The 27114-nt window shown below is 39.5% G+C and overlaps 1 protein-coding gene and 1 pseudogene across 3 annotated transcripts; one reads left to right on the forward strand and one right to left on the reverse strand.

Moving 5' to 3' along the window:
* Positions 1-139: 139 nt before the first annotated feature.
* LOC111324037 (ubiquitin thioesterase OTUB1) lies at positions 140-24836 on the reverse strand. 3 transcript variants are annotated; one of them, XM_088726099.1, is made up of 10 exons: positions 24584-24804; positions 24405-24502; positions 10130-10209; positions 8722-8777; positions 8179-8277; positions 6977-7095; positions 6167-6251; positions 5757-5813; positions 2130-2267; positions 140-467 (listed from the first exon to the last, which is right to left on the reverse strand). In XM_088726099.1, the coding sequence occupies exons 3-10, from the start codon at positions 10146-10148 to the stop codon at positions 261-263; spliced, it is 780 nt and encodes a 259-aa protein (XP_088582225.1). In that variant the 5' UTR covers positions 10149-10209; positions 24405-24502; positions 24584-24804; the 3' UTR covers positions 140-260. The 3 variants fall into 3 exon arrangements, with proteins under 3 accessions (XP_088582225.1, XP_088582227.1, XP_088582224.1); XM_088726101.1 differs by lacking the exons at positions 24405-24502; positions 24584-24804 and having other exon boundaries at positions 10122-10209; XM_088726098.1 differs by lacking the exons at positions 140-467; positions 2130-2267; positions 5757-5813; ... (3 more) ...; positions 8722-8777; positions 10130-10209 and adding an exon at positions 13132-14603 and having other exon boundaries at positions 24584-24836.
* Positions 11885-13057, forward strand: LOC148728557 (uncharacterized; annotated as a pseudogene).
* Positions 24837-27114: the final 2278 nt, after the last annotated feature.

The raw sequence follows: 27114 nt of genomic DNA on the forward strand, positions 1-27114 counted from the left end.
AAACTGTGAATAAGTCATGGATACATTACATTAATTTTGTGGCCAGTCAATAGTCGTTCTGTGCTTCATGTATCCACATCTAAAATAATTTCCCAGGTATTGCACCTTCTGTACTTAAATTAAGAAATACAACTCAAGGTTCAAACCAAACAAATTTTATTCAGAAATCTGTACAAACTGCATTTAAGATATTCTTAATAAATATTCTACACTGAAATGAATTTGAGGGTGAATAAAAAATAGTTTCTTTTGAAAAAATGTTATAGTTTTTGATACAAAATATCATAGTGACCAGGCCTGTATAATAAATTAACCAGAGGCTGGGACCCATCTTCTGGAAAGTCATGATGATTGACAGATGAGTTCCCACCTCTGTCCATATAAACAACACGCACACAAACACCAAGTGCATCAGTCAAAGCTATGATGTGAATCTGATCACTTTCTTTGGCCATAGGTTCAACCTCCTGTAGATAAGTAAAAAAATGATTTCTTTATATGCAATTTAATGGTCTGTGGTAATTATATAGTATTGTGGTCCCAAGAGGGATTTTTTATTGATTATCAAAGGTCATGACCTTTAGTCCTGACCCTGGTACCAGAGATTATACTGCCATGACAAATGAAAACAAGCATTGAGAAAACACTTGTACAAGGTTAGTTTTTACTGAAGGTGACCATGCATATATTTAAAAATTCCTGCCAGAGGATGGCTGGTTTAAAACTCCTCTTGTTCTCCTCAAGTCTCCTAAGGCAAGTTTCTCCACAGAACCAGTAACTCTATGTACCTGAAAATCTGAATCTTTTTTGTTACAATTCATTCAAGATCAAGATATAGACTAATACAAATTCAGAAAAGATGAAACATAAAGAAACAAAACAGAATGAGCCACTATTTGAGTTTAAATCCCCAGTTTTATTCCTGAGTATTATATTTCAAAATACAAATTCGGACCTTTTAGTTACAGAGAGTTTTGAAAGACAGGCCAATGGAAAAAAAGACACCACAATTAAAATGGCTGTTGTTTTGCAAAAGCACATTCTTGACTGTTCTCAGGTGAGTCAAATGTGATATCTAAACGGTAATTTTTTTCTAACAGCATCAAGAGGGTTTGCCACTTTCACTAGAAAAACATTTAGTTTCTTTCCAAAACCCACTGACAAAAAAAATGATTTTCTAAAACCACAGCCTAATTAAAACTTAGTTTGAATTTGCCACTCGTCAGCTTAACATGCAACATGAACATGTGCTTGTCCAATTACATTTCCCACCAACTTAAGTATCCTATGTGAAGGTGTAGTCTAATCGTCCGGGTGAGTGTAGTCCTGAGAAGGACTGTTGTCGGAGGTAGTGACTGACGTTTCGACAACCTGTGCGGAAGTCATCATCAGAGTCAAGTGACTCTGATGATGACTTCCGCACAGGTTGTCGAAACGTCAGTCACTACCACCGACAACAGTCCTTCTCAGGACTACACTCACCCGGACGATCAGACAACACCTTCACATGTTACCCCCACGTTCAAACCATTTACTGCATTAAGTATCCTATACTCAGTGTATTCAACCCTTTCACTTCCAAGAGTGACCAAGACATAATTTTTCCTCACATTATTCATACAATATCAAACAGCCACGTCATGAAAATTCCAAAAAAATATTAACAAGGGGATTATCATTTAATTCAACACCAGATTCTTGGGGCAACTTTGTATGAAATGTACAGCAGACAGTGCTGTGAATTTTCATTCAGGTATTTGGAGTAGTGATGTAACAAATCACATCAATAAAGGCTGACAGTTTCTAAAGAAACTGTTTGGGGCTGCGTCGGTGCGGGTAATGAAATAATTTGGATATATCAACAAAGTTGAAATGGTAAATTGGCCACCGTAATGATTACAAAAGGGATCAATGAACGCTTTTCATTCCACTAATTTATTCGTGTTTATCTCGTTGCCATGTTCCCACCAATAATGTAGCTCCATTTTCTGCCTTTAAAAGCACACAATTCCTCTATTCGCTCCGATGAAGGGCTAACGCTCGAAACGTCAGCTTTTGTAATCGTTACGGTGGCCAATTTACCATTTCAACTTTGCTGATATAATTATAACAAATCACATGTTTACTACCTGACTGCGGAATTCTTGTATTGTCCTTCCACCCTCGATGAAGTTCTCAAAAAACTCAGATTTCTTTTGAAGTTGTGCAGATGTTAGGAGTCGTAAATACACAACTATATAATTTGAAAGTCCTTCATCTTGAAATGTCTGAGTAGGTGTCAATACACAAAACTCAATTCAATAGGAATACAAACATTGGCACATAACATTATATCAACTGGCATGATAGTAATTGATAGTAATTGAAGTGACTTACAGATTAATTAAAGATATAACATGAGAAGTAACAGGTTGTATTGGCAGAAATTAATACCTTGAGGAAACAATCACTCACTTCCTCTGAGATTTTCCATTTTACAATTTTTTCAAGCTCTAAGTGCATGCATCTTTAGTGAAACCTGCATTTGTTTTTTTTCCTCCTTTTATTAAAGTATAGTAGAACCCTGCTGACTCCCCAGAGAGATGTAAGCTGGTATACGATAGCAGGGGTAGAATTTCAATTATCCTGTTTAGATGATGTATAATTAATCATATGTTTTTACCATTCTTGCACATGATTACTTTAATTTGTACATTAGCTTTTTAAACAGAGCTTAGAAAGTTCAGTTGGGGAAGTTAAACTAGATGTATAATGTTTTCATAAATGTGAAAGTGTAATGTGATTTTCCGGGTGAGTGTAGTCCTGAGAAGGACTGTTGTCAGTGGTGGTGACTGACATGATAACAACAACCTGTGTGAAAGTCATCATCAGATTCAAGTGAATAGTTGTTATCAGTAGAATGTTCTTAGTCCAGTTCATGTAAAATGATTGGTCCGTTTTGCTGTGATGTTATTAGCTGTAAGACTTAAGTGGCATACGTCGGTTGTGATTGGTCTGTTTTGATCTGTTGGTAAAGTTAGGTCATTCTGTTTGGTTTGCATGAGTCTTTTGTATGGAGCTGGTAGTGAATAGACACCTGGTAGTGAATTGACACCTGTTTAGGGGAGTCCGTTCTAAGTCAGTAAACCAGCTTTCCAGAGTCAGTTGTTGAAAGTAGTTAGTGCTGTAGGTTAGGCATTGTACAGAGTCCCAGTCAATACTGTAGTTCGTAAGTCGATGATGTTTAGCAATGTGATTGTTGACATCACGTTTCCTCGTCACCCATCAGTGTTCAATCATTCTTGTTGCGAGGTTTCTGCCACTCTCTCCAATGTAAGAGGCTAGGCAGTCAGAGCAATAGAGCTCATAAATCGCTCCCTGTCTGTTCCTTGGTTCGTCCTTGTCTTTAATGTTGGTTAGTAACTGACGTAGTGCAGTGATGGGTTTTGTGGGCAACGTGGATATTGAAGGGTGGTAAGATGTGCAACATATTCTCAGACATGCCTTTTAGGTACGGTATGGCTGCTGTAGTTGTAAGAGTTGCAGTGTTGTTTGTTTCAGTAGTAGCAGTAGGTTGGTGAGTGTTTCGTAGGGTGAAATCGTTGTTGTAGTTGTTCTTTGAAAAAACACAGTGAAGGTATTGTTCTTGTCAGATAACCTGTCTGTTCTGTTGCATACTGGTTGCATATAATTATTGTGTTAGAGTTCTGATAGTTGTGGCTTTGTGTGATGTAGGGTTGTAGGATGACTTGTCTAGTAATCTGTCGGTGTGTGTCGGTTTCCTGTAAACTGTTGTCCATAGTGAGTTGTTGTCATGGCTTACCAGGAAGTCTAGAAAAGGAAGTTTGCCATTTTCTTTGACTTCTCTGCTTAACTGTATGTCAGTGTTTTGTCCATTAAGGTGATGGTGGAATGTGTCAATGTCATTGCGCCATACGGCAGTGAACGTGTTGTCAACGTAGCGTAACCAAACAAGCACCATTTGTGGCAAGTCGAAAGGGCGCATTCCTCTTGTTTTACATCACAATTTCTGCTACAACAACAGAAACTGGAGACCCCATGGCTGTGCCATGTAACTGTTTGTACTGTTTACCGTTGTACTGAAAGTAAGTTGACGTTAGGCAAAGATTCAGTAAGTCCATAATGTCATCTGTCAGTAGCGGTAGTGGGTTGGTGAATTGTTGGGTTGCAGTCTTGGTACTTTGTAGTGCCAATTGAAGTGGAATACTTGTAAACAGTGATTTCACATCAAATGACGCTAGTTTGTAGTCGCACAGTCTTGGTAGCATTTATGAAGTCCTCAGTGGATTGTAGGTTACATCTGGGTTTGTCAGTCAGTGGTTGTAGTATTGTTGTCAGGTATTTGCCTGGATAGTTGGTATGTAGGAGAACCACAAAAAGAAACAATAGGTTGCATCAGGAAACCCAATTTGTGTAGTTTTGCAAACCATAGAGTTTTAGTGGCTACTGAGCACCTTAGTCAATAGTACCGTTGGGTGTCACGACCAACTCACACCACTGAAGCCTTGCGGCCAATAACATCATGGCAAAACAGACCAATCATTTTACACGAACTGGACTAAGAACATTCTACTGACAACAACTATTCACTTGACTCTGATGATGACTTCCACACAGGTTGTCTAAATGTCAGTCACCACCACCAACAACAGTCCTTCTCAGGACTACACTCACCTGGACAATCACACTACACTTTCACATGTTACTCCCCGGTTCAAACCATCTACTGCGTTTTCATAAATGTCATCACATTCATATCAATTGCAATTAAGGGTTGGGATATGTCAATTTGCACTTTAACGTTTATTGACCAACATTTTTTAAATTAAAAATTCATATTTTAAGGGAAAAATTTGAGCCAAGGGAAGGTAAAATTGGTTTGAGTTAACAGGGAATTTGAGTGGACAGAGTTTGAGTTAGCTGATGGTAAATGACTGGAAAAAATGGGTTCAAATCCAAGGGAAATCAGAAGTTAGTGTGGGGTTTGAGTTAGAGGGGCTTTACTGTATAAACCAAGCATTTTACTAATAAATCTATCCATTTAACTCCCAGAAGTGATTCACCTGTAACTTTCCCCTACATCATTCACACATTATCCAACAAACACGAAATGAGAATATTCAAACGTATCAAACAGAAGTTGTTTTCTTGATCTACCACTACATTCTCAAAAAGTTTCTTAAAATGATGCGTAGCAGCTACATGTAGAAGGCAGAATTAACAATCAGATCTTGGAGTTAAAGGGTAACAGGCTTGATGTGATACTAATATGATGTTAATATGATGTTTATTCAAACCTTTTGCAGAGAGCTGAATTACAGGTTCGTTACAATGAGATGTTGTTAAGGTTGAGAACAGATGTCGGCATTTTCTCAGGTGCCTCTGGCAGCCGCTTCAGTCCATATTGATCTCACCTTCCCACCCATCCCACCCCAGGGGAGGACATCCATCACACAGTAATCTCGTGTGTGGGAAATTAATGTCTCCTACCCCAACCCTGCAGGAGACGGGACCTCCATTTATTCGTCCCTATCCGAGAAGACTAGAATATCCATTTTCTTGATGTTATAGAAAGGTAGCAAATTCTTCTCAATTATTTTAAGACCTTGAGTGTTGGTCCAGCTGGGGCTCGAGCCCTCTACCTCCCACACAACAGTCCAGTACACTATCCAATGGGCTAACTGGACGGCGGTGGTGTGTGTGTGTGTAGTTGTTTGGTAGAACATTTGAGATAATCATGTTATGAGAATTTTTACCTGTAATAATCCTTCAACAGACTGACTTTTTCCAACAGTTTCAATTGTTTCCATAAACTAAAATGAGAAAAATAGCACAGTTTCATATTTTTGTATCTAAATTAAACTTAATAGTGAGTGAAACAAAATAAGTATAGGAAAAATGGTTTTGAAGGGTGCAACATCTGTTAGGCACTAGTAAAGAAAAACCAATATAACAGCAACTACAAGAAGCAAAAAAAAAAAAACAAAAACAAAAGCCAATGTAGGATACCGGTTGCCCGAATCAAAACAGCAGCACAGAGGAAGGTTATTGTTCTCACCAATGTACCATTTCCAGCCCACTATGGCCTCAAGACACAGCCTAATTCACTTGTATTTCAGAATCTTGAAACATAAAATTCAAAGACATGACAGATGAAGAAACTTACAATTTGATGAAAGTCCTCTATTGTAAATGAAGGGAATCCCATAGAAACAAGTTCATCTTTACTTTGTGAGGCTAGTGTTTTAAATCTGTTTTCAAGGGAATTTTGAAAAATACAACATTAATGGATATGGAACCTGTTAGCCTTGGATTTGCAATATGTGATTGTTGGATGAAGTAGTGGGCCTTTGAATTATATCAAAATGTACCTTATTTCATAAATATCCGCATTTTCATTGAGAAATGAGGTAGTGGGAGGATAATTATACGATAAAGTAACAAGGAGACAGAATATTCTCCACATCAAAGAAAAAAAAGTAAAGGTTAATGAGGAGTACATGTAGATCACTTCACCCAGGCCAGAAGTGTAAATGGGTGTTTGGCAAACTGTCGAGGAAACCCAAGGAGGAAGGGGCAGGAAGGAACATCATGCTTATCCATGAGAGGCAGCTGCAAAAATTGGCATTAAAAAATTGGCAGAAACTCTGGCAGCAATTAGTATTAAGCTATACCTGGATTTTGCAGCCTTTTTAAAATTTTTTTAATTTTTCCAATTTCTGTAGTATGAAGTACTAGTAATAAATGTTATGGTTAACTAAAGGTAAAATAGACTGGTTTCAAAAACATTCCTGGATGAATCTTGACAACCAAATTCATTTATGATCTTGTTCAAAAGGAAAACTTGACCACAGTGGTAGTGAGTGAAAAGAAATAGAGTCTTCATCAGTACATAGTATGATATCATAATTGTTCCTCTAACAAGACTCAATCATCTTCAAAGTATGTCTTTTATATTCCCAATGGGATTGATTACCTGTCGTATTCTACTTGATTGCCAATCAGTTCCTCAAAGTAGGCAAATCCAAAGGCTCTATAGAAGCAATTACCATCACCTCTAGTCTTCCGCACCTGTGAGTAATTCAAGCTTAGGTCCTACAGGAGGAAAGCAAAATTTACATAAAACAATGGTCCTAACAGGAATACATGTCACAAATTGAAAGGTTTGGGGCACCAATACCGTCAGCAATACTCCAGTCCTATTCATTATAATTATGAGAAGCAGAGGTTTTGTCTGATTCCTCTTGATTTAAGTGTGGCAGCTGCTCTCTATACCATTTCAGAGGAGGAGAATGCTGAATGAAGGGCTCATCACTTTACCATAACTACCTCTCTTGGTGAATTTAGTATTTTGACAAGGAGCTGTTTCAGGACATCAATTTCTATGTTCTCAACTTGTTAGGACTATCAGGTTGTCCTATAAGTGACTTTCAGTCTCACCCCATTGACTTTCAATGAGTTTTACTAGACTTTCTCATAAGTATTTAGACTCTTTTGGTATCATAAAAATCTCTTATCATTTTCCACAACTGTTTCCTGGATGGTCTGAATTTTTCTGCGACCTTCCATAGTGAAGATATAGTTTCAGGAAAATGCAATAACCCCCATTTATTATATGGCTGTGTCTCACAAGGACTGGGACCTACCGAATTCACGAATTTGAATGGCTGAAATCAATACTGAAAGCGGTCTAGATTTTCCCATCTAGACCGGCATCTAGACCAGTCTAGAAAAAATAGGTACAAAGAATATAAAAAATTGGCATATAAGACACAGCCATAATTATAATAAACATCTTATTAACCGAGCTAGGTCAGTCTGTAGGGGAGAATCTTAACCTTGGTTGCTGGTACAGACCTCACTGCATTCGGTCTGTACTGGCGACCTCGGAACAGATTCTCCCATACAGACCTCCCGCTCGGTTAATAAGAAGTAATGATGAAATTGCATATTGCTTGCTACTAAAAATATCTTCTTTAGTCATTTCTGACTTTCATATCCAAATTTCCAGGTTATCAGTTATCTAAAAGGTATCAAAGACTAGCAATTTATCTACAAGCCGAAGGCAAAGCTGAAGAACCATTAGATTCACCCTAGCCTCAAAAACCATAGATTTCAATTAGTCTTTTGAGTACCAGTTAGCATAATGCAAAATCATATCTTTATACTTTTGATTACCTTTATTTTTGTCTGATATACAAAATCATCCATGGCATATTCCTTTTGTAAACAGGTGATATCTAGTTTCTCACTGATAAGTGGTTGAATTTCTGCTATCTAGACAGGAAAAGAAGAAAAATTGTTTGAATCAATGAATGTGATTTGTTTTTTTTAGGCAGGATGGCTCTGAATACTAGGGAATCCCAGTAAAGAATCTCATTCCCCCACTCCCCCAAAGAGCTAAGGATGGCTTTGAGCAGGCTTAAACACCCTGATTATTTGAGTCCTATGAGGCATTCCTTCATAGTCAAGATCCTATGGTACAGCTGTCTGGAAACTTAAGCTTTATATAAAAATCCTAAGCAGTGATATGTACATATTGACAGTTGAAAGATTAATTATCATCACTGATAAAAAAAAAACAATGGCTGATGTGAAGAGGCAATGGGAAAGCATGTTTAAGAAATTAATTTGGGGTGTCTCTAGAGAAGATTAAAGTGTTCAAGGCCTGATCTTTTCTCAACAAGTTTTGTGCCTAATTGAAGGTAAAACAAGTAATACCTCTTTTTGAATGTTGTCAACTTGGGCCATAATGGCTTCATCATAGTTAGCTGCAACTAAAAGAGCAAACAATAGAAATTATAATATGACCCTAAAGTGAAATACTAATTAAAAGGACAAACATGTTGCAAAGACATGCAAATGTGTAACTCCCTCTATATCACACACAAAAAAAATGATTATCTTAAGGGAAGGGATGATAAATACTTAAACTTTGATGAACAAAATGGTGAATGTACCCGTTTGAAAATCTGAGGCAGAGAATAAAAAAAAACTTCTTTGAATTGTTAGGTTACTTAGACTGTCACAGTAAACTCAATAAAATTTTGTATTTGACTTTCAAATCTTAAAATTTTGTGTTTGACTTTCAAATCTTAATATTTTCAAACGAAATTGATCATACTCAGAGTTTTCTCACTCACAACAGTAACTGATATGATCTATTGATTGAACACAAATCTCTCCTTTTATTGTTGTTTTATCGATTATAAAAATCATTTCATTTCATGTCATTTCTTTTTTCTTGACATTTATTCTCTGTTTTATCTTTTTAAAACCTTGGTTGTTTACTTCCTCCATTGCATTTTTGAAGCTATAGTTTCTTCTAATAGCTACTCTACTTAATTCAACTCCAGTGATAGGGGATTTCCTTTGTTGTTTGCTGCATTCAGCACAAGGGGCTACTACAGGTAATAGGACTTTGTGAGAGTGAGTTATTTAATGCTGATCTTGAATCAAATGCTGTTAGTTGTTGACCATGTATTACTTGACTTCTAACATTATATCATTATTATACCTTAACCAAAATTTGAAGGGCATAAATTGCTTATCTTCGATTCGCGCCACTTTCCTGTTGTGAAAGTCGTCATCTAAAAATTCTTAATGATAAATTTGCTCGTCACTAGAAAGTTTAAAATAAAAATCCAAATACAATTCTCTTGTTTTTGATAAAATTCCCTTTTCCCTAAATTTGAGACAAGGGCGCACTTTCCGTCACGAGACAAAAAAAGTTTGATCAGGAGAGAGCATCAATAGTAGCTCTAACTTTAAAAATCTTGATATTACCTGGATGTATTTTGAAACTTTAGTGAAAACTCCAGACACTGAAAAATTTTTTAGACTTTTTATCAATCAGACTGTTATGTACACAGACACCCGAATAAAAAACGCTCCGATTATGAGACTAGCTCAGGATATAACATAGTGACAGATGATATCGATAATCGATTTCATCTGTGATAATGAATACCTTTTCACTAGAGATTTAATAAAACACCAAATGACAAAGAAATAATGCATGATATTGTATGATGAGTAAAGGTGGATTTTTCAATGCACTATCTGCCATACCACACCGCTTGCATATAAACACAAAGCGGAAAAAGAACACCAAAACTCACTTCCTTACCATTGGAGTGCTCCGCCATGTTTCGTTGACTTGCTTGGTAACCACGCAGACGTGTCCCATTTCAACTTTCGAAGAACTTCCTGCAACAAATTAACCCTGCCTTAACTTTCATTTCACGAGAGCCGTTTGTATTCGCCTTTTTATGAGAAAATGTGTGTAGATGAAGAATATACGTTTCAAAAATTCTGCCTATAGGAAAAAATTCAATTAGAGATTGGGTGCAGAGCTCCGAGGAGACGAAAAAAACGTCTCCAAAAATCAAGCACGAACCTAGATCACGCCATTTTTTTGAGGAGTCCGGTCGTTTCGATACAAAGTTGTTTCGATACAATTCGTTTCGATGCAAGTCGAAGTCGATTCGTTACACATGTTAAGTCGATACGATGCAAACTCACGTTACTTCAAGTCGTTTTGACACAGAATACTATACTATTTAACAATTATTCCACGAGCGCGCGTTGGATATGAGATGATAGATAATCATTCCATAGGTTGTACCGAGTTTCGCCCATAACGAGTTTCGCCCACATCGTTTCGCCCACATCGTTTCGCCCACATCGTTTCGCCCACATCGTTTCGCCCAGAACGAGAATGGTTTCGCCCAGAAGTAGAAGTGACCGCCTCCCAGTTAGCTCAATGGATAGAGCGCTGGACTGTTGTGCGGGAGATCGAGGGTTTGAGCCCCGGCCGGACCAACACTCAAGGTCTTAAAACAAGTAAGAAGAATATGCTACCTTTCCATATCAAGAAATGGTTAGGTACTCTAGTCTTCTCGGATAGGGACGAATAAATGGAGGTCCCGTCTCCCGCAGGGTTAGGGGTAGGAGACGTTAATTTCTTACGCACGAGATTACTGTGTGATGGATGTCCTCCCCTGGGGTGGTTACTGGGTGGGAATTGGCCCTGAAAAGCCGCCATGGGGAGTGGTCAATTAACATATGTATGTATGTATGTATGTATGTGTGTGTGTGTGTGTGTGTGTGTGTGTGTGTGTGTGTGTGTGTGTGTGTGTGTGTGTGTGTGTGTGTGTGTGTGTGTGTGTATGTGATTAAATCTAGTCGGGTAATTTGGTTATATTAACTAAGTTGAAATTGTAAATTGGCCACCCTAACGCTCGAAACGTCAGTTTGTAACTTGTTACGGTGGTCAATTTACAATTTCAACTTAGTTGATATAACCAAATTACCTTGTTACCCCCACCGACGCAGCACCTTCTTTAGAAACTTTCGCACTAATGCATGAGTGCGCGTGAGTGGAATGGCTTAAGTTTTCTGATTCCGACAAAGCATGCGGTATGAAAGTTGTAACTAAACAGAAATTACTGTCTTGCAAATATATCTCTCCCTTTCACTTGTCAATAGAATTTGAAAGCAATTGCGCGTGCAACAAGGAAAATGGTTTCGCCCAGAAGTAGGCCTACAGTGTAATTCGAAAAACGTTAACCTAAACATGCGTATGCCCAGAACGAACGTTATGAAATGCCGTGAATAACGTGACTTTTCCAGTGACACCATAAAAATGTTGAAACAAACAGGTTGCCTCTTTCACTGAGAATCAAGCGGGGATTGGAGAGGTGCATATGCCCAGACGAACGCTGTGAAATGCTGTGAATAATGTGACTTTTCCTGACACCACAAAAAATATTGAAGCAAACAAGTTGTCCTATCACTGAGAATCAAGCGGGGATTGGAGAGGTAATTCGAGCACGAAATACAAAAGAGCCGTTTTTTATCGGTAGCACGTACTCTCTAATGCATGAGTGCGCGTAGGTGGAATGGCTTAAGTTTTCTGATTCCGACAAAGCAGCGGTATGAAAGTTCTAACTAAAAAGAAATTACCGTCGTGCAAATATATCTCACCCTTTCACTTGTCAATAAGGTTTCAAAACAATTGCGTATTTAAATGTAATTTAAATATGAATAAGAACAATGCATAATTACACTGTGTTGCTTGTGAATAGACGCGTGGTCGTAATTACAATTTGTTAACAAGTTTGATAAGATGTTTAAAGGCTGATAGTTTCGAAAGAAACTGTTTGAGGTTGCGTCGGTGGGGGTAACAAAATAATTTGGATATATCAACAAAGTTGAAATGGTAAATTGGCCACCGTAACGATTACAAAAGCTGACGTTTCGAGCGAAGCTCGGACGAAGGGGTAACGCTCGAAACGTAAGCTTTTGTAATCGTTACGGTGGCCAATTTACCATTTCAACTTTGTTGATATATCCAAATTATTTTGATAAGATGTTGTTAGCCTTTTGTCATTTAACTGGCCAATGGAAAAAAAATACGCCCCCTTTTTTCAGTATAAAAAGGGTTCATACGTATACCGATCATGAGAGTCATTCGATCACAGATCGCCCTACAAACCCACCATACAAAATTTCTCGTCTCTCTCGTCCTCTAAAAGGCCTTTAAACGGTACTTCCAACGACAATTGCATAACTTGCAAACAACCTGTGCGACCCAGGCAAGAGGGTCTCCAATTTGATGGGTGTCAAAAGTGGAACCACAGAACCTGCAATACTGCGGGTATGTAATTGTTGCCACCCATTTACGTATGTGTTTTCGTGTTTTTATGTTGTTCAGGACCTGGTCCGGGTTGTTCAATTGGAAATCCTTAGTTGATGACAAATTATTGTTATTACCACTAATAGGGATATCAAGACAAGCATACCGTACTGCTGTTCAGACTGACACAGAAATAGAATGGCATTGTGAATCCTGTGCTTAGAGTGGAGCATCCCTGGAGAGCCTATTGCTGCGAGCTCTAGACTGGAAAATTCATTGTCTACCAGCTGCAGCCCTGAACCCCTCCACCCACTGACAATCGAGGTATCATGAATTTCGGGGGGAAAATCGCTCGGGCGCTTAAACCCTTTGAAAACAAGGCTTCCACCCTTGTCTTTCTTTTATGCATTACATTGACGACGAACTCAGACTTATTCAAAATCGCTCAAAAAAAACATTTTTGAGGCAAAAGGACGACTATACACCACAGGTAAAGTAATTCAACGTTTATTTATTAATGATTTATGTACATAGTCAGCAATATATCACTATAGGTGAGGCAAACGGTAAATCTGGTACATTCACTATAAAACAACAGTCGGCTACACAAACAGATTGTATGGGCCCCCTGTGGAGTCGCAAAATATAAATTGTTGATAACCTATCGACTAAACTAAGCGGCCTCTGGCAGATATTGAAAAAATTTTGTAGGTTTTAATAACAATATATAAATACATACGTACTGGTAGACATTCTACAACAATGTCAAAACGCAGATTTTTTGTTTTCCTCTTCGATACGAATTAGCCACCTATTTCCCTCAGAAGATGTGTATCAAGATAATTTGCGGAAGCAGAGCGCCTATAAATATAGTCAGCGCGAATCTTGTATTCGTCGATTTCGAGAGCAAAGCGCCTAAAGAAATTGTCTGCGAACCTTTTTTCGCTTCGTTTCGTTTCGCAAACTACCATAACCCGGCCGTTATTGGTATTTTGCGAAACAAGGTGTAGTGTCGCAAAATCTTTAACTGTAACGGAACAGACTCAGATATACAAGAAGACTCAGTTTACACCGAAAGTAGACCGATCCAACGTATCTAAAACGTCATTCGGCTTAGCAGCCAAGCCTGCAATATCCATGGATACCCGGATATAACATCCCATCCTGACCTATTTAAAGTGCAAAGTCCACTATAACAACGCAACTTAATGTACAAGAACTAAAACAATGTTCTAGTCATAAACAAAGTCAGCATCTCTCTTTGGCTTGGGTGTTCGAGTTGAACGTCTCAATTCCATTACTGAGTCGGTAGGACCACTATCTGCGGGATTCCTATCATCTGAGAGTGTAGATCCGAGTTGATCCAAAGGAGGCATTGCTGCCCCAGCTAACTCTTCCAACTCCAAGCAGCCGTTGTCATTGTCAGCATTAACTGGTAGCTCTATGCGTGGAACTCTACTAAGAAACTTCATATTACGAGTGAGATGTTGTTGTGCATGTTGCTTGGCATCAATATACTCACGTAACTTCCTCTGGTATTCCTTGTACCTCTCTTCAGGGTTGTTCTGATCCATTTCTGTTACTGTTGGCGACTTTGTTGTTATCTCTCTGTTGAGAAACAGTTTAGCCGGGGTCATGTTAGTCCCTGCATGAGGAGTGGATCTGTAAACTTGCAGGATTGTGGGCAGAACCTCTATCCAGGATAGACCATCTAACTCTGCTGCTCTGATACTGTGCTTTAGGTACCTATCAAATCTTTCGACCTGCCCATTTGCTTGTGGAAAATAGGGTGATACTCTTCTGTGCTGTATTCCATTTGCCTTCATGAAGTCTTGGAATTCCTCAGCTACGAACTGACATCCATTGTCAGTGATCAGAACTTTTGGATTTCCAAATCGTGCAAATATATCTGCAAGTGTAGTGACTATACTCTCACTTGTAATACGCCTCGGGCCATTTACTTCTGTAATCAACAACAGTCATGATACAATGAATATATGAAGTTCATATATTTTGAACCGCCGTATTAGATACGTATGATGCACGATCCTCGCAGTAGAGAGCGCTATTTATGCAATAGCGAAAATCAGACCTGTACGGGATTCGAACCACTGACCTCTGCGATACTAGTGCAGTGCTCTACCAATTGAGCTAACAAGCCAACTGGGAGTAGGCCGTTAAGTTGATTCGTAATAAACCCGTGATAATAAATCAGATACAATGAATATATGAAGTTCATATATTTTGAACTGCGGGATTAGATACGTATGATGGCTTGTTAGCTCAGTTGGTAGAGCGCTGCACTAGTATCGCAGAGGTCAGTGGTTCGAGTCCCGTACAGGCCTGATTTTTTTCAGGTCTGATTTTCGCTATTGCATAAATAGCGCTCTCTACTGCGAGGATCGTGCATCATACGTAACAATCATGATGTAGATCTCTCCAGGAAATGGACCTACCAGGTCAAGGGCACACTTCTCACAGCAGTAATCGGGAAGAGGAGTTGCTGTATTAGGTGTGTCTCGTCGTAGTGGCTGAAGGCGCACACATGTCTCGCAATTTCGGCAGAAGTCTTCAACGTCAGAGTCCATCCCCGGCCAGAACAGGATTCTACGAAAGCGTTGCTTGCAGGGCACAATACTTTGATGAGCCTCATGTGCCAAGGTCAATGCCTTTTTTTTCTGAACTTCTCAGGAACATAAATTCGTCGACCTCACCATCGGTAGGCCCTGTGCAAAGCTCAGTTCATCTTTAAAATGTTTCCATTTATTATCTACCAGGTTCTGGGTTCCATCAAGTACGTTCACCACCTCTAGTAATTCAGGGTCAGACTCTCTAGCCTCTTTTATTTCATCAATTCAGAGCAAAGCATCAGCAGTTTTGACAAAGTGTACATGCTCCTCAACAAAACTTGTTTCTGTAACAGTAGTGTTCAAAGGTGACCTTGACAGTCCATCTGCAATGTTCTCAGATCCAGGTTCATAAGTGAGTGTGAAGTCATAGTCCTGACATCTCAAAGCAATCCGTTCAAGGCGAATTGATTGAATACGCCAAGCAGTGGTTTATGATCAGTCGAGACGACAACGTGGCGACCATAAATGTAGGAATGCATCTTCTGCAATTCGAACAGCACAGCCATTGTCCCTCGTTCGATCTGTAAATATCTCTTCTCTGTAGCAGTTAGACTTCTGGACGTATATGATATGGGTATGGGCTGCCAACATTTTGCAGCAAGACACACCCCAGACCGACTGGGCTGGCATCTACTACAAGTTTGGTCTCGGCTTCCAATGAGTAGTGTGCAAGGCATGGTGCTTTAATCAGAAGCTCTTTAACTTCCTCAAAGGCTTTGGATTCTGTTGTACTCCATTTCCACACCCCACCCTTCTGCGTAAGATATCGTAAGGGAGTGATCACTGTTGCAAGGTTGGAAACAAACTGTGTAAGGTATCTAATACTTCCCATAAATGATCTCAGTTCAGCTTGGTTTTAAGGTAATGGTGCATCTGCAATGGCTTTTACCTTGTCAGGGTCAGGCTTAATGCCCTCAGCAGAGATGACGTGTCCTTGAAATTTCAGCTCAAACATGCCCAAGGCACACTTGTCTGCATTGAGACGAAGGCCACAGTCTTGAAGTTTATCCATAACTGCACGAAGATTCTTCCAGTGTTCTTCTGGTGTTTACCCATACACCACAACATCATCAAAGTAGCTAAGCACACCTGATAAGCCTTCACACACTATGCTCATGACCCTTTGGTACACCTCTGGTGCTGACGCAAGTCTGAAGGGCAGCCTTTTGAACTGATACACTTCACCTGCGGCTATGAACGATGTAATTTCTCTCGATTATTCCGCTAGGCGAACCTGCCAACATGCTTTCCTTAGATCCAGAGTCGAAAACATCCGAGCCCCACTCAGTTGCCGTAACAGGTCTTGGATTCTAGGAATTGGAAACCGCTCTCTTATCACTGCTTTATTAGCTTCCCTGAGATCAACGCACACTCTCAATTCTCCATTCTCCTTGTAGACAATCTGCACAGGTGATATCCACGATGCTCCTGCCGCTTCTTCAATCACATCTTCTTGGATCATTCGCTCTATTTCTTGTTTCAATCTCTCCTCTAAGGGTGCTGGGACTGGCCTTTGTTTTTGTACCTTGGGAGGGACATCTGAATTGATTTTAATTTTGTACTCATAATTCTTAAAGTCTCCGAGCTCTTCCTTGAAGAGATTTTCATACTCCTGATAGATCTTCTCCCTCTCCTTGGTTGGGCTCTCCCCTATTGCATGGATTTTTACAAGGTTGAGGGTGGACAGGGCGCTTCTTCTCAACAGGGGGGACCTTCCACATCGATCACATACACTGGCTCCATTACTTCCATCTTATTGCATCTCAGTTTAGCATCAAATACTCCTAAACACTTGAGGTCTCCTCCACCAAAAGCTGAGAACTTGACATTGGATGGGTTAAGAGGAATGTTCAGGTTGTTTCTAAACCATTGTTTAGGGATCAAGGTCTTAGCACAGCCAGTGTCAATCATCATTTGAACAAGTTTACCCTTGATTTCAACATCAGTTTCAACACCCAGCCCCTCATTATTAGTAGTATACCAAACATATTCAGGGTTAGACTTATCTGACTGTTGCTGGACTGGCTGGCAAAACGTCGTTCGGCTTAGCAGCCAAGCCTGCAATATCCATGGGTACCCGGATATAACACAAGGCATCTAGCGAGGACAGTTTTCGAAGAGAGGGAATAATTTCTTGTCGCGTCTGTAAGCCTGTCTTTGCTTTATCTAGCAAGACAATTTTCGGGAGCAGAGCGCCTAAAGAAATTGTCTGCGAACCTTGTTTCGCTTCGTTTCGCTTCGTATCGTTTCGTTTCGTTTCGCAAATTACCGTAAGCTGGTCATATCATCACCAAGAAAGAAACAGCTGTACTCAACAATATATATGAGAGGCGGCTAATAGCACAGCTGGGAGACTTTTATCAAGCGATTCCGGCTGTCGGATTCCATCAGCTCTTACAGAAAGTTCTACAGTTGCGAGACGGCGCTGCTAAAGTTAATTGAGGACTGGAGGGCTATGCTCGATAAAGGGGAATTAGTTGCGGTAGTCTCAATGGATCTTTCTAAGGCTTTCGATGTTACGTATGATGCACGATCCTTCGCAGTAGATAGCGCTATTTATGCAATAGCGAAAATCAGACCTGAAAAAAATCAGGCCTGTACGGGATTGGAACCACTGACCTCTGCGATACTAGTGCAGCGCTCTACCAATTGAGCTAACAAGCCATCTGGGAGCAGGCTGTTAAGTTGATTCGTAATAAACGCGTGATGATAAATCAGATACAATGAATACATGAAGTTCATATATTTTGAACTGCGGTATTAAATACGTATGATGCACGATCCTTCGCAGTAGATAGCGCTATTTATGCAATAGCGAAAATCAGACCTGAAAAATATCAGGCCTGCACGGGATTCGAACCACTGACCAATACATTCATTGTATCTGATTTATCATCACGGGTTTATTACGAATCAACTTAACGGCCTGCTCCCAGATGGCTTGTTAGCTCAATTGGTAGAGCGCTGCACTAGTATCGCAGAGGTCAGTGGTTCCAATCCCGTACAGGCCTGATTTTTTTCAGGTCTGATTTTCGCTATTTCCTAAATAGCGCTATCTACTGCGAAGGATCGTGCATCATACGTATTTAATTCCGCAGTTCAAAGTATATGAACTTCATATATTCATTGTAGCTTTCGATGTTATTCAGCACAATCTACTTTTAGCAAAACTGAAAGCTAATGGTGTGGGAGAGAGAAGTTTAGTACTCTTCAAGGATTATTTTTCGGGGAGATAGCAGAGAGTCAAGATTGGGGACACCTTTTCCAGTTGGAAAGACGTTAGAAGAGGAGTTCCGCAAGGAAGTGTTTTAGGGCCTGTGTTTTTTAATATATTTATCAACGACTTGTTTTACTCGGTTACGCAAGGTAAATTTCACGCATATACGGACGATCATCAGTTATACTCTTCTGATGTCGACCCAGTAGCTCTAGAGAACTCTATTTGTCGGGAAGTGAGAGTTGCAAATAAGTGGTATCGCAGCAATGGAATGATTGTAAATGAGACAAAACACCAGGCTATAGTCTTGGGAAAAACAGGCCACTCCTTCTCTTTTCCATTAAAAGATTCTTTGGATATATTTGGAATAAATATTGACAATAGGTTGCCTTTTGATAATTATATATGAACTATTTGTAAGAAGATAAATGGCCAGTTCAATGTAACGCTAAGATTTCGTAAATTTATCTCTAAAGATACTCTACTAAGATTGTATAAGGCTTTTATTATGCCACATTTTAACTATTGTTCGTCTGAATGGCACTTTTGTGGTGCGCGTAGTACTGAGAAGACAGTTACTTTAAACAAGCGAATTCTTTGAGTTATCTTGCAGGATTACATCCTCGGAGACCCAGGGGCAGTGAGTCGATTTCAAGTTAAGGGCAGAAGAGCCCCTGGGGACATTGTCTTACAAGACTAGTTCCAAACGGTCGCAGTCGTTCTGGCATCTGATTGGTGCCAGAAAATCTTTGTGTTTTTCTGCCCAATCAGAGTGAAGTGTCGTTTGGAGTCCCTTCGTGTGTTTTAACACGCACGTATACAACAAGCTCTGTTGCACGCTATGTTTGTCTCGGCCGTGCGACGAAGCTTTGCCCGAGGTGAAAAGTTTCAGTCTCAGCACGCAATGTAAGAGAAATCGATCAGATTGTCCGCGAAATCTTACCAGAAATTATACTGAATACTTTCGCAGGTATCACAAGAGAACGTGTTCAAAAGTTTGCGAGGTTCGTATAAAACATAATGGTTGCAGGCATTGATATGTCGCTTTAAACGTTACATGAGATGTAAGCTTAAAGCTTTCAAGATTTTTTGTGCAATTTGTTGTGACTGAAACTTTTCCAATCCCGTGAAGTTATTTCGTCGCACGGGCCACGTAGGTATGTCAAGCAACTGGCGCTTATGCTTGCGTAGCTTTCTGTGCGCGCCAAACTCTAATCGTTGCCTTTTAGTAAAGTCTTTACAATATGGCCAAACTTGCAGATAACGTCAAGTACGTGGACGACCTTCAGCAAGCGCTTAAAGAAAGCTTAGTTGTGTTTCCGGTTATCTAATTAAAATCTGAACAAAAACTAATCATCGAGAACATCGTGGAAAGGAGATATGTTTTCGGACAGTTACCGAAGGGGTTTGGAGAAAGTTTAATCTTTCAACTGCTGCGTTGAGTGTTCAAATTCTTGAGCTCGAAAGGCCACGGATTCTCTTCTAGTCCCTTGGTCATTGTCATTTCACCTCTTTTATCGATTGTTGAAGACTAAGTTAATTACCTTTGATCATTTGGAATCGATGCTGCTTTCATCGGGGAAAACAAAACCAAAGACCAAGAAATATTGGATGGAAAGGGTGGGCTTGCTTTATTGTAAATGTCAGCTTAGTACAGGGTTATCTACCCACATCTAATAAACAAAAGTTTCCACGTTTAGCTTTTATTTTTAATTTTTCAAGCGACGATTAGATTAAATTTTGGCCGGGCGTGCACAAAAAAATGCGTAAGCGCCAGTTGCTCGACATACCTGCGTGGCGCGTGCGACGAAATAGCTTCACGGGATTGGAAAAGTTTCAGTGACAGCAAATTATACAAAAAATCTTGAAAGCTTTAAGCTTACATCTCATCTAACGTTTAAGGCGACATATCAATGCCTGCAACCATTATGTTTTATACGAACCTCGCAAACTTTTGAACACGTTCTCTTGTGATACCTGCGAAAGTATTCGGTATAATTTCCGGTAAGATTTCGCGGACAATCTGATCGATTTCTCTTACATTGGGTGCTGAGACTGAAACTTTTCACCTCGGGCGAAGCTTCGTCGCACGGCCGAGACAACCATAGCGAGCAACAGAGCTTGTTGTAGATGTGCGTGTTAAAACACACGAAGGGACTCCAAACGACACTTCACTCTGATTGGGCAGAAAAACACAAAGATTTTCTGGCACCAATCAGATGCCAGAACGACTGCAACCGTTTGGAACTAGTCTCGTAAGACAATGTCCCCAGGGGCTCTTCTGCCCTTAACTTGAAATCGACTCACTGCCCCTGGGTCTCCGAGGATGGCAGGATTATAATTCTCCCTATGACTCTCTACTTAGCAAAGTTAACTCTATATCTCTGTATAAAAGACGCCTTCAGACTTTCTTAATTACATTGTACAAGAGCTTGTTTTTTAACTGCTATCCAGGCTATCTAAGGAATATGTTTAGTTTCCGGTCTGTATCCTATAATCTACGCGGAAATTATATTTTGTCTCTACCCTCTACAAAAACTACTACTTATGGTCTTCACTCCTTTTCATATATGGCTTCAAAACTATGGAACTCTCTTCCGGACTCTTTTAGAACGTCTGACTTTTCTGATTTCAAGCGCAAGATTCTACAGTATGACTCTTTTTACAATTTTACATTTTACATTTTAGTACTTTAGAATTATAATTGTAACTCAAAGATACTAGCTTATCCTTTAGCTACTCCAAATTCGAGATTAAATAAAGTACATGTATGTATGTATGTATGGATGGATGGATGGATGGATGGATGGATGGATGGATGGATGGATGGATGTATTAAGAAGTGCCCAGCCTCGAGTAAGGGCCCACCGCCCTTGAGGACCAAAAATCTAATAAGGGCACAGAGTGCTTACCGTATTCGAAGAAATACGGTACTTACATTGCCGGAAAGCAATGTTTGAGAACACACTTTCCTTTTGGGGTGGAGTTCCTGTTAGTGTTTAGAAAAGATTCGCAGTTCACTTATTGCATCACTTATGATATTTTCACTTACAAAGTATGGTTTGAAAATAACTTTCATCGTTCGATAATGAAAGTTCTCTATTATGCTATCGGCTTCTGTAAAGAGAATCAAAACGTTTTTATCTGAACAACATGCAACAAAAAGAAACAAGAATTCAAAGGATTAAATGGTCGACAAATTCAAACTCACTGTCGTCCATTTTGTACGCCCAAACCCAATGCAGATCTGTGCATGTGCATGGATTTACTGCTGGACAAAAAACTGTGGAAAATCAGGACTGAGCCACCGGGCCTCCATTGCGCAGGCCTTTGTGGGCCGCTGGGCTTTTGGACTACCAGGCCGCTGGGTCGCGGGCCTGCTTTTGGCAAAATCCCTTCCACAATATAATTCTTTTTATGGCCAATACATCACTGAGGGTGTTGAAGAGTTTTACCAAAAAACAAATACAAAACAGTATACCTTGGCACAGTGTACAGTATTTGGTGGAAGATCACACAAAATCTACACTCCTGTATGTCACAAGCCTACATTTTTTCATCAGTTAGTCATTTAGGACAGATATATACCTGCATAAACAAAGACAGAGCTCTGTGAATGAGCATTAAAGGTTTAGATACAAAGTAATCTATAATTACGTATATATACAACTTGCACAATCCTTTGAAAAATTATTACTAATACTCTGTTGTAACATTGACTTTACAAAGCCAAATATTTTTATGTTTTTTTTTTTCATTCATTGGTAAACTTCAGGGTTATAAAAAATTAAAAATTAAACGTGTTCAATTACATTGTATAACAATCAAAATTATTGAACAATGAATGAAACATTCAAACATTGTGTTAACATAGTATTTGAGGTGTACATCTATTTGCTTGTTTCCAGAAGATACCCTTTCCCCCTCCTTACCCATGGAAGATCATTGTGAATTGTGATGAAGAGGGGGTTCTCAAAACCCTAGTAGGAAAGTTTCAAGCTAACCTAAGATTCTTTGGGGGAAGGTCGGTTCAAACCAAAAAAACCTCCTATTGGAGGAGCATGAATATTTTTGGAACAACTCATAAATTATCACAAAATATCCAACTCAGTCTTTTAATTATCTAATCAGGTTGCATTAGCCTGGTTGCTTCCCAAGGGCAATGGGAGAAATTGAATTACAGTGTAGTGTGACAGGGAAGAAGCTGGCTGGTTATAACAGATTTAAACCTAATCCACATTGTATGCAAACAAAAGTTACTCATTGAAATATTTGGTACTTAATTTTTTTTTAATTACATATTTTTGCTGTCTTTTTCAATGAGGTCTCATGTTATCAACGTGAAATGTTCATTTACTGTCAAAACACACCCACACCGTAATAATTAGCAACCAGTTTCCTTCCTCGCAGAGAAAATTGAAAGTCCTATTTCGGCTTTTTACAGCGTAAAGAAAAACGAAAATAAAACTTGAATTTCATTTTCCTACGCAATCACTGTTAATCAAGGAGACTCGAAAATCAACTGGCACTAAGGAACACAGATTCTACAGCCACTCGGAAAATGAAGAACTGATATACAGTACAGCAAAAATCTGTGGATGGGTAACGCCCTATGCTCACTTGAAACACCTCATTCTCCTCGTTTGTTCCAAAAAAGTGACCATCTTAGAAGAAAAATCAATCCCGGGGGTAGGACTCCTATATGAATCAAACGGGGATACCCGTCCTCTCACTTTGGGGTGTAGATTTCAGATTTTGGCCTCGGTTAGGGATTTCAGGAAAAAGCGCCATCATTTTCAGCGTTTAAGGTTTCATTTAGGATTGCAAGCGAAGAAACTGCCTCCCGGTTAGCTCAATGGATAGAGCGCTGGACTGTTGTGCGGGACGTCGAGGGTTTGAGCCCCAGCCGGACCAACACTTAAGGTCTTAAAATAATTGAGAAGAATTTGCTACCTTTCTATAACATCAAGAAATGGTTAGATATTCTACTCTTCTCGGATATGGATGAATAAATGGAGGTTCTGTCTCCTGCAGGGTTGGGGTAGGAGATGTTAATTTCCCACACACGAGATTACTGTGTGATGGATGTCCTCCCCTGGTGTGGGATGGGTGGGAAGGTGAGATCGATAGACTGAAGCGGCTGCCAGAGGCGCCTGATATGCTGACGTCTGTTCTCAACCTTACACTGCACCCGTAATTCAGCCTCTGGGCTGCAAGTGGTCAGATATAACTATATTCATATTCAAACATGGTTAAAAATTCATTTTTAAACCAGATTTTTCTCTTAGGGGTAAAAAGAATGTGTGACATTGGTATCGTTCTGGAATAAATTTCAAAATTTTCATTTAGAAAAATTTTGAGGGACCTACTTGCAATTAAGAGAGTGTCTCTGTAAAAGCGGTCCGGTCGATTTTGCTCCAGACACAGATTTCCCTCATTTCTTGTGTGCTGTAAGACATTCATGTACCTATACTAAAACCACAATCCGTTTGATCGGATCTCTTTATTTTTCAAAGTTTTACGGAAATGAAATCTCACTCGAGCGTAGGCCTGTCGTGACACTTTTCAAGACTTTAATTTGAGACAACTTTGGAGGACAATTTAAAAAAACTACAGAACTCAGCAAAAAACAAATACCACAGCCATGTATATTAATTCTATCTTATCCATCGAGGCGACTTTCGTGAACATCACATTTCAATCAAAGTAACAGGAAGACTTGAATGACACCTTATCGGTTCGTTTAAGTCACACACGCGAAAACCAATAAAATTTAAGGTAAATTTTTGAAAAAGTGAGGCGTTCTTAACTGATCCAACTAACATAGCTAGGAAGAACACGCCACAGAAAAGGTAACTACAGAAAAAAAACTTTGCGGCACGACCTTTGGGAAAACTTTATAACTCCACGAACTTACCTGATTTTTGGCAATCTCCGAGTTTGGCCGCCATATTTGAAGGACTTGTCAACATGAAGCGTGACAGATATAAACCAAGCAGGTAGATCTAAAACCGTCTGAAATACATACGGAAGCAATTCAAATGAACTTTTCTTTCAATTCAAGCGGTAAAATTTGCAATTGTTTGTTAAACTTACCATTCCTACATTTCCAAGAGACCATTTCTTCCAACAATTCAAACACTACAACTAGTGTTCGAATTCCCCTCGTCGATTCCACCATAAGAAATAACCTGTGTCACCCAAGCTTCGACTCGAATGTGAATTACGAATCACATAACACAACTGCTTCATCTTCGAGGCAATATCAGCCTAGTTTTTTTATTTTCTGATCGACAAGAACGACGATCACGAAGCGATTGCCATGTTTACCGAATAAACGAACCGCTGACCAGCCGCTAAGTGAAATCAGTACGGCTCAGTAGTGAGGGGGAGGGTGTGGGGTGGGTGCGGGCAGATTATCACAAGATTTTTGGGAACATTCGAATATATACTTTAAAGCATCATAATATACATTACGATTCTCAGTCTTTGTGCAAAAGCATGCTTTGTGTTGCAGATCTAGACAACTTTTGTTTTGCTCCGGGTTTTTGAAACGAAATACATTTCGTTTCAAAAAGGATCGGCATCAGTTCATATATTTATAAACAAATCTTTACCATGTACGGTAAATAAATGTGTTCAGATAATCGAGATAACAATTGAACCTCTTGTATCGCATCAGTGGTAAAGTTTCTTGTCTTTGCTCAACTCCGAAGAGCGTGGAGCGGCAAAGACGCGACACAGGAGTCACCAATCTCGCGGCTTCTCCATGCTCACAGGATACGCGTGACCTCACTATATTAAAGAAAAATAAGAAACTGCTCGCAGTCTTTATTCTGTTTAACTATTTCATAGGAGTGACGCGAGTCTCTTCAATTGAGTGAGAAAGTCACAAACCCATTCTTTGCCTAGCGAGCGTAACCACAGACCACTCATGAATTGCTCCCTTGGCGCGGAAATCAGTGAAATCGTATCGAGTATACAAAGTTAGAGCGAGTTCCTTTAGACCTCCCGAACTCGTATCGCGTTTGCATCAATTATAAGTACAGGAAGAAGTCTTAAAATCTGCTAGATAAATTTGTTTCATACTTTCTGAGAAGTTAAAGAAATTCGGGAGCTTTCCTACAAAGAAACTAAAATGGTAGGTAACCGACTTAGTTTTTGAGATAATTTACAATAACTGAAACTTGAGTGTCTGTTTGTGGACCTTACGTCTTGCCCAACAATATAGTTGCAAAGATGTTTATAGTTTGCCCACACGATTAAGCTCTTTTCTTGTAACCTGTCATCGTTTCAAAAACACCACGGCAACGGAAAACCTTCCCAAGCCTCCTTAAACACCGTTGTTGTCCAACCACACCTGCATTGTTTTAAACAGAGAACACTTGCGTCCCATGTATTTGCCCAGTGGTTGTTTTGATGACATTCAGGCCACACCTCATAAACTTTGTGATCCCTCATGGACCCCAGGTCAGCCAGGTTAGCGGAGAAAGTTTGCTCCAAATCTCAACACGAAACATGCTTATAAAGAATTGTAGAGGGTAACTGAAATGAAAAAGAAAAGGCGTCCTCCGCAGTAGTCTTTCAAATTTCTTTTTAGCCAACAGGGAGTCGTGCAGAGGCATGGGGCGAAAGCAACCCAAAATTAGAAGCAGGCCGAGGAGAGGAGCTTATTTAGCCGGCCTTTACCATGTTTTTGTATATAAAAGCGTGGTACACCAAACATTCGGTTTACTTATAAAACTCTTTGTCGTTGTCGTATGAAAAAAAAATGGACAATAAATTTGAAAATGAAAACGGAATAGGAATATAGAGGCAGGACCGATACAACGTAGATAAGTTTTAAGACGGAGCACTATATTTCGGCTGGCCAAACCAGCCTTCTTCAGGTGCCTGAAGAAGGCTGAAGTTCTTCTGGTGCCTGAAGACGTTGTAGCGGTCTTGCCTCTATATTTATATTCGTTACTTTGGGCCGATTAGATCATGGCTGATCCAACGTACAAGAGTAGGATTATCGCTCACGGTTGCTTGCTGAACATTTCAAAAAGAATAGGGTTTAGTGATAAAAGGTCAGATCGATTAAAGGTATTAGCTGAGACTAACACGACTCACTTAACAATTTTATGTCGAGCTTATAAGTGGAAAACACTAAAAATTGTACATTGCCGGCTAGTTTTATTAACACCTTACGTAAATGACATTGGTTACTGCCGCGGAAAATCAAATTTTTTTAGAGTCAGCTTTGTATATAAAGCAATGATTTTGCATGCATTCTCGGGAACAGCAGAAATGACTTAGAAAAGACATTCTAAGTACAGTGTTCATTCCGTGCAATGGGGCATAAATAAAAGGTTCTCGTAAAATAGACACCTTATTTTATACCACAGAAGACAAGCAAAAAGTAATGTGGGTACTCCGGTTAAAAATACATCGATAACTCTATTAATTAATACCAGTCCTGATTTAAAGGAAAAAGTTATGTGAACAAAATAAAAGTAGTCTGTACCACTAAGCATGCCTTCACGGTTTAGACTGGGAGTCCCAAAGTTTTTTAAGCATGTATTCTAATATCTTATGACGATAAGCCTCCACCCACCCCACCCCACACCGTTCTGTTTTCACTCAGT

Source organism: Stylophora pistillata, chromosome 6, assembly GCF_964205215.1.
Source record: "Stylophora pistillata chromosome 6, jaStyPist1.2, whole genome shotgun sequence".
Lineage (NCBI taxonomy): Eukaryota > Metazoa > Cnidaria > Anthozoa > Scleractinia > Pocilloporidae > Stylophora > Stylophora pistillata.

Coding starts and splice junctions, on each gene's coding strand:
- LOC111324037 (XM_088726098.1), bottom strand. CDS start 24,459: ATGTTGACAAGTCCTTCAAATATGGCGGCCAAACTCGGAGATTGCCAA. Junction 14,604..24,404: donor CGGAGATTGCCAAAAATCAG/GTAAGTTCGTGG, acceptor TGTTGATTACAG/AAGTAAATGGCCCGAGGCGT.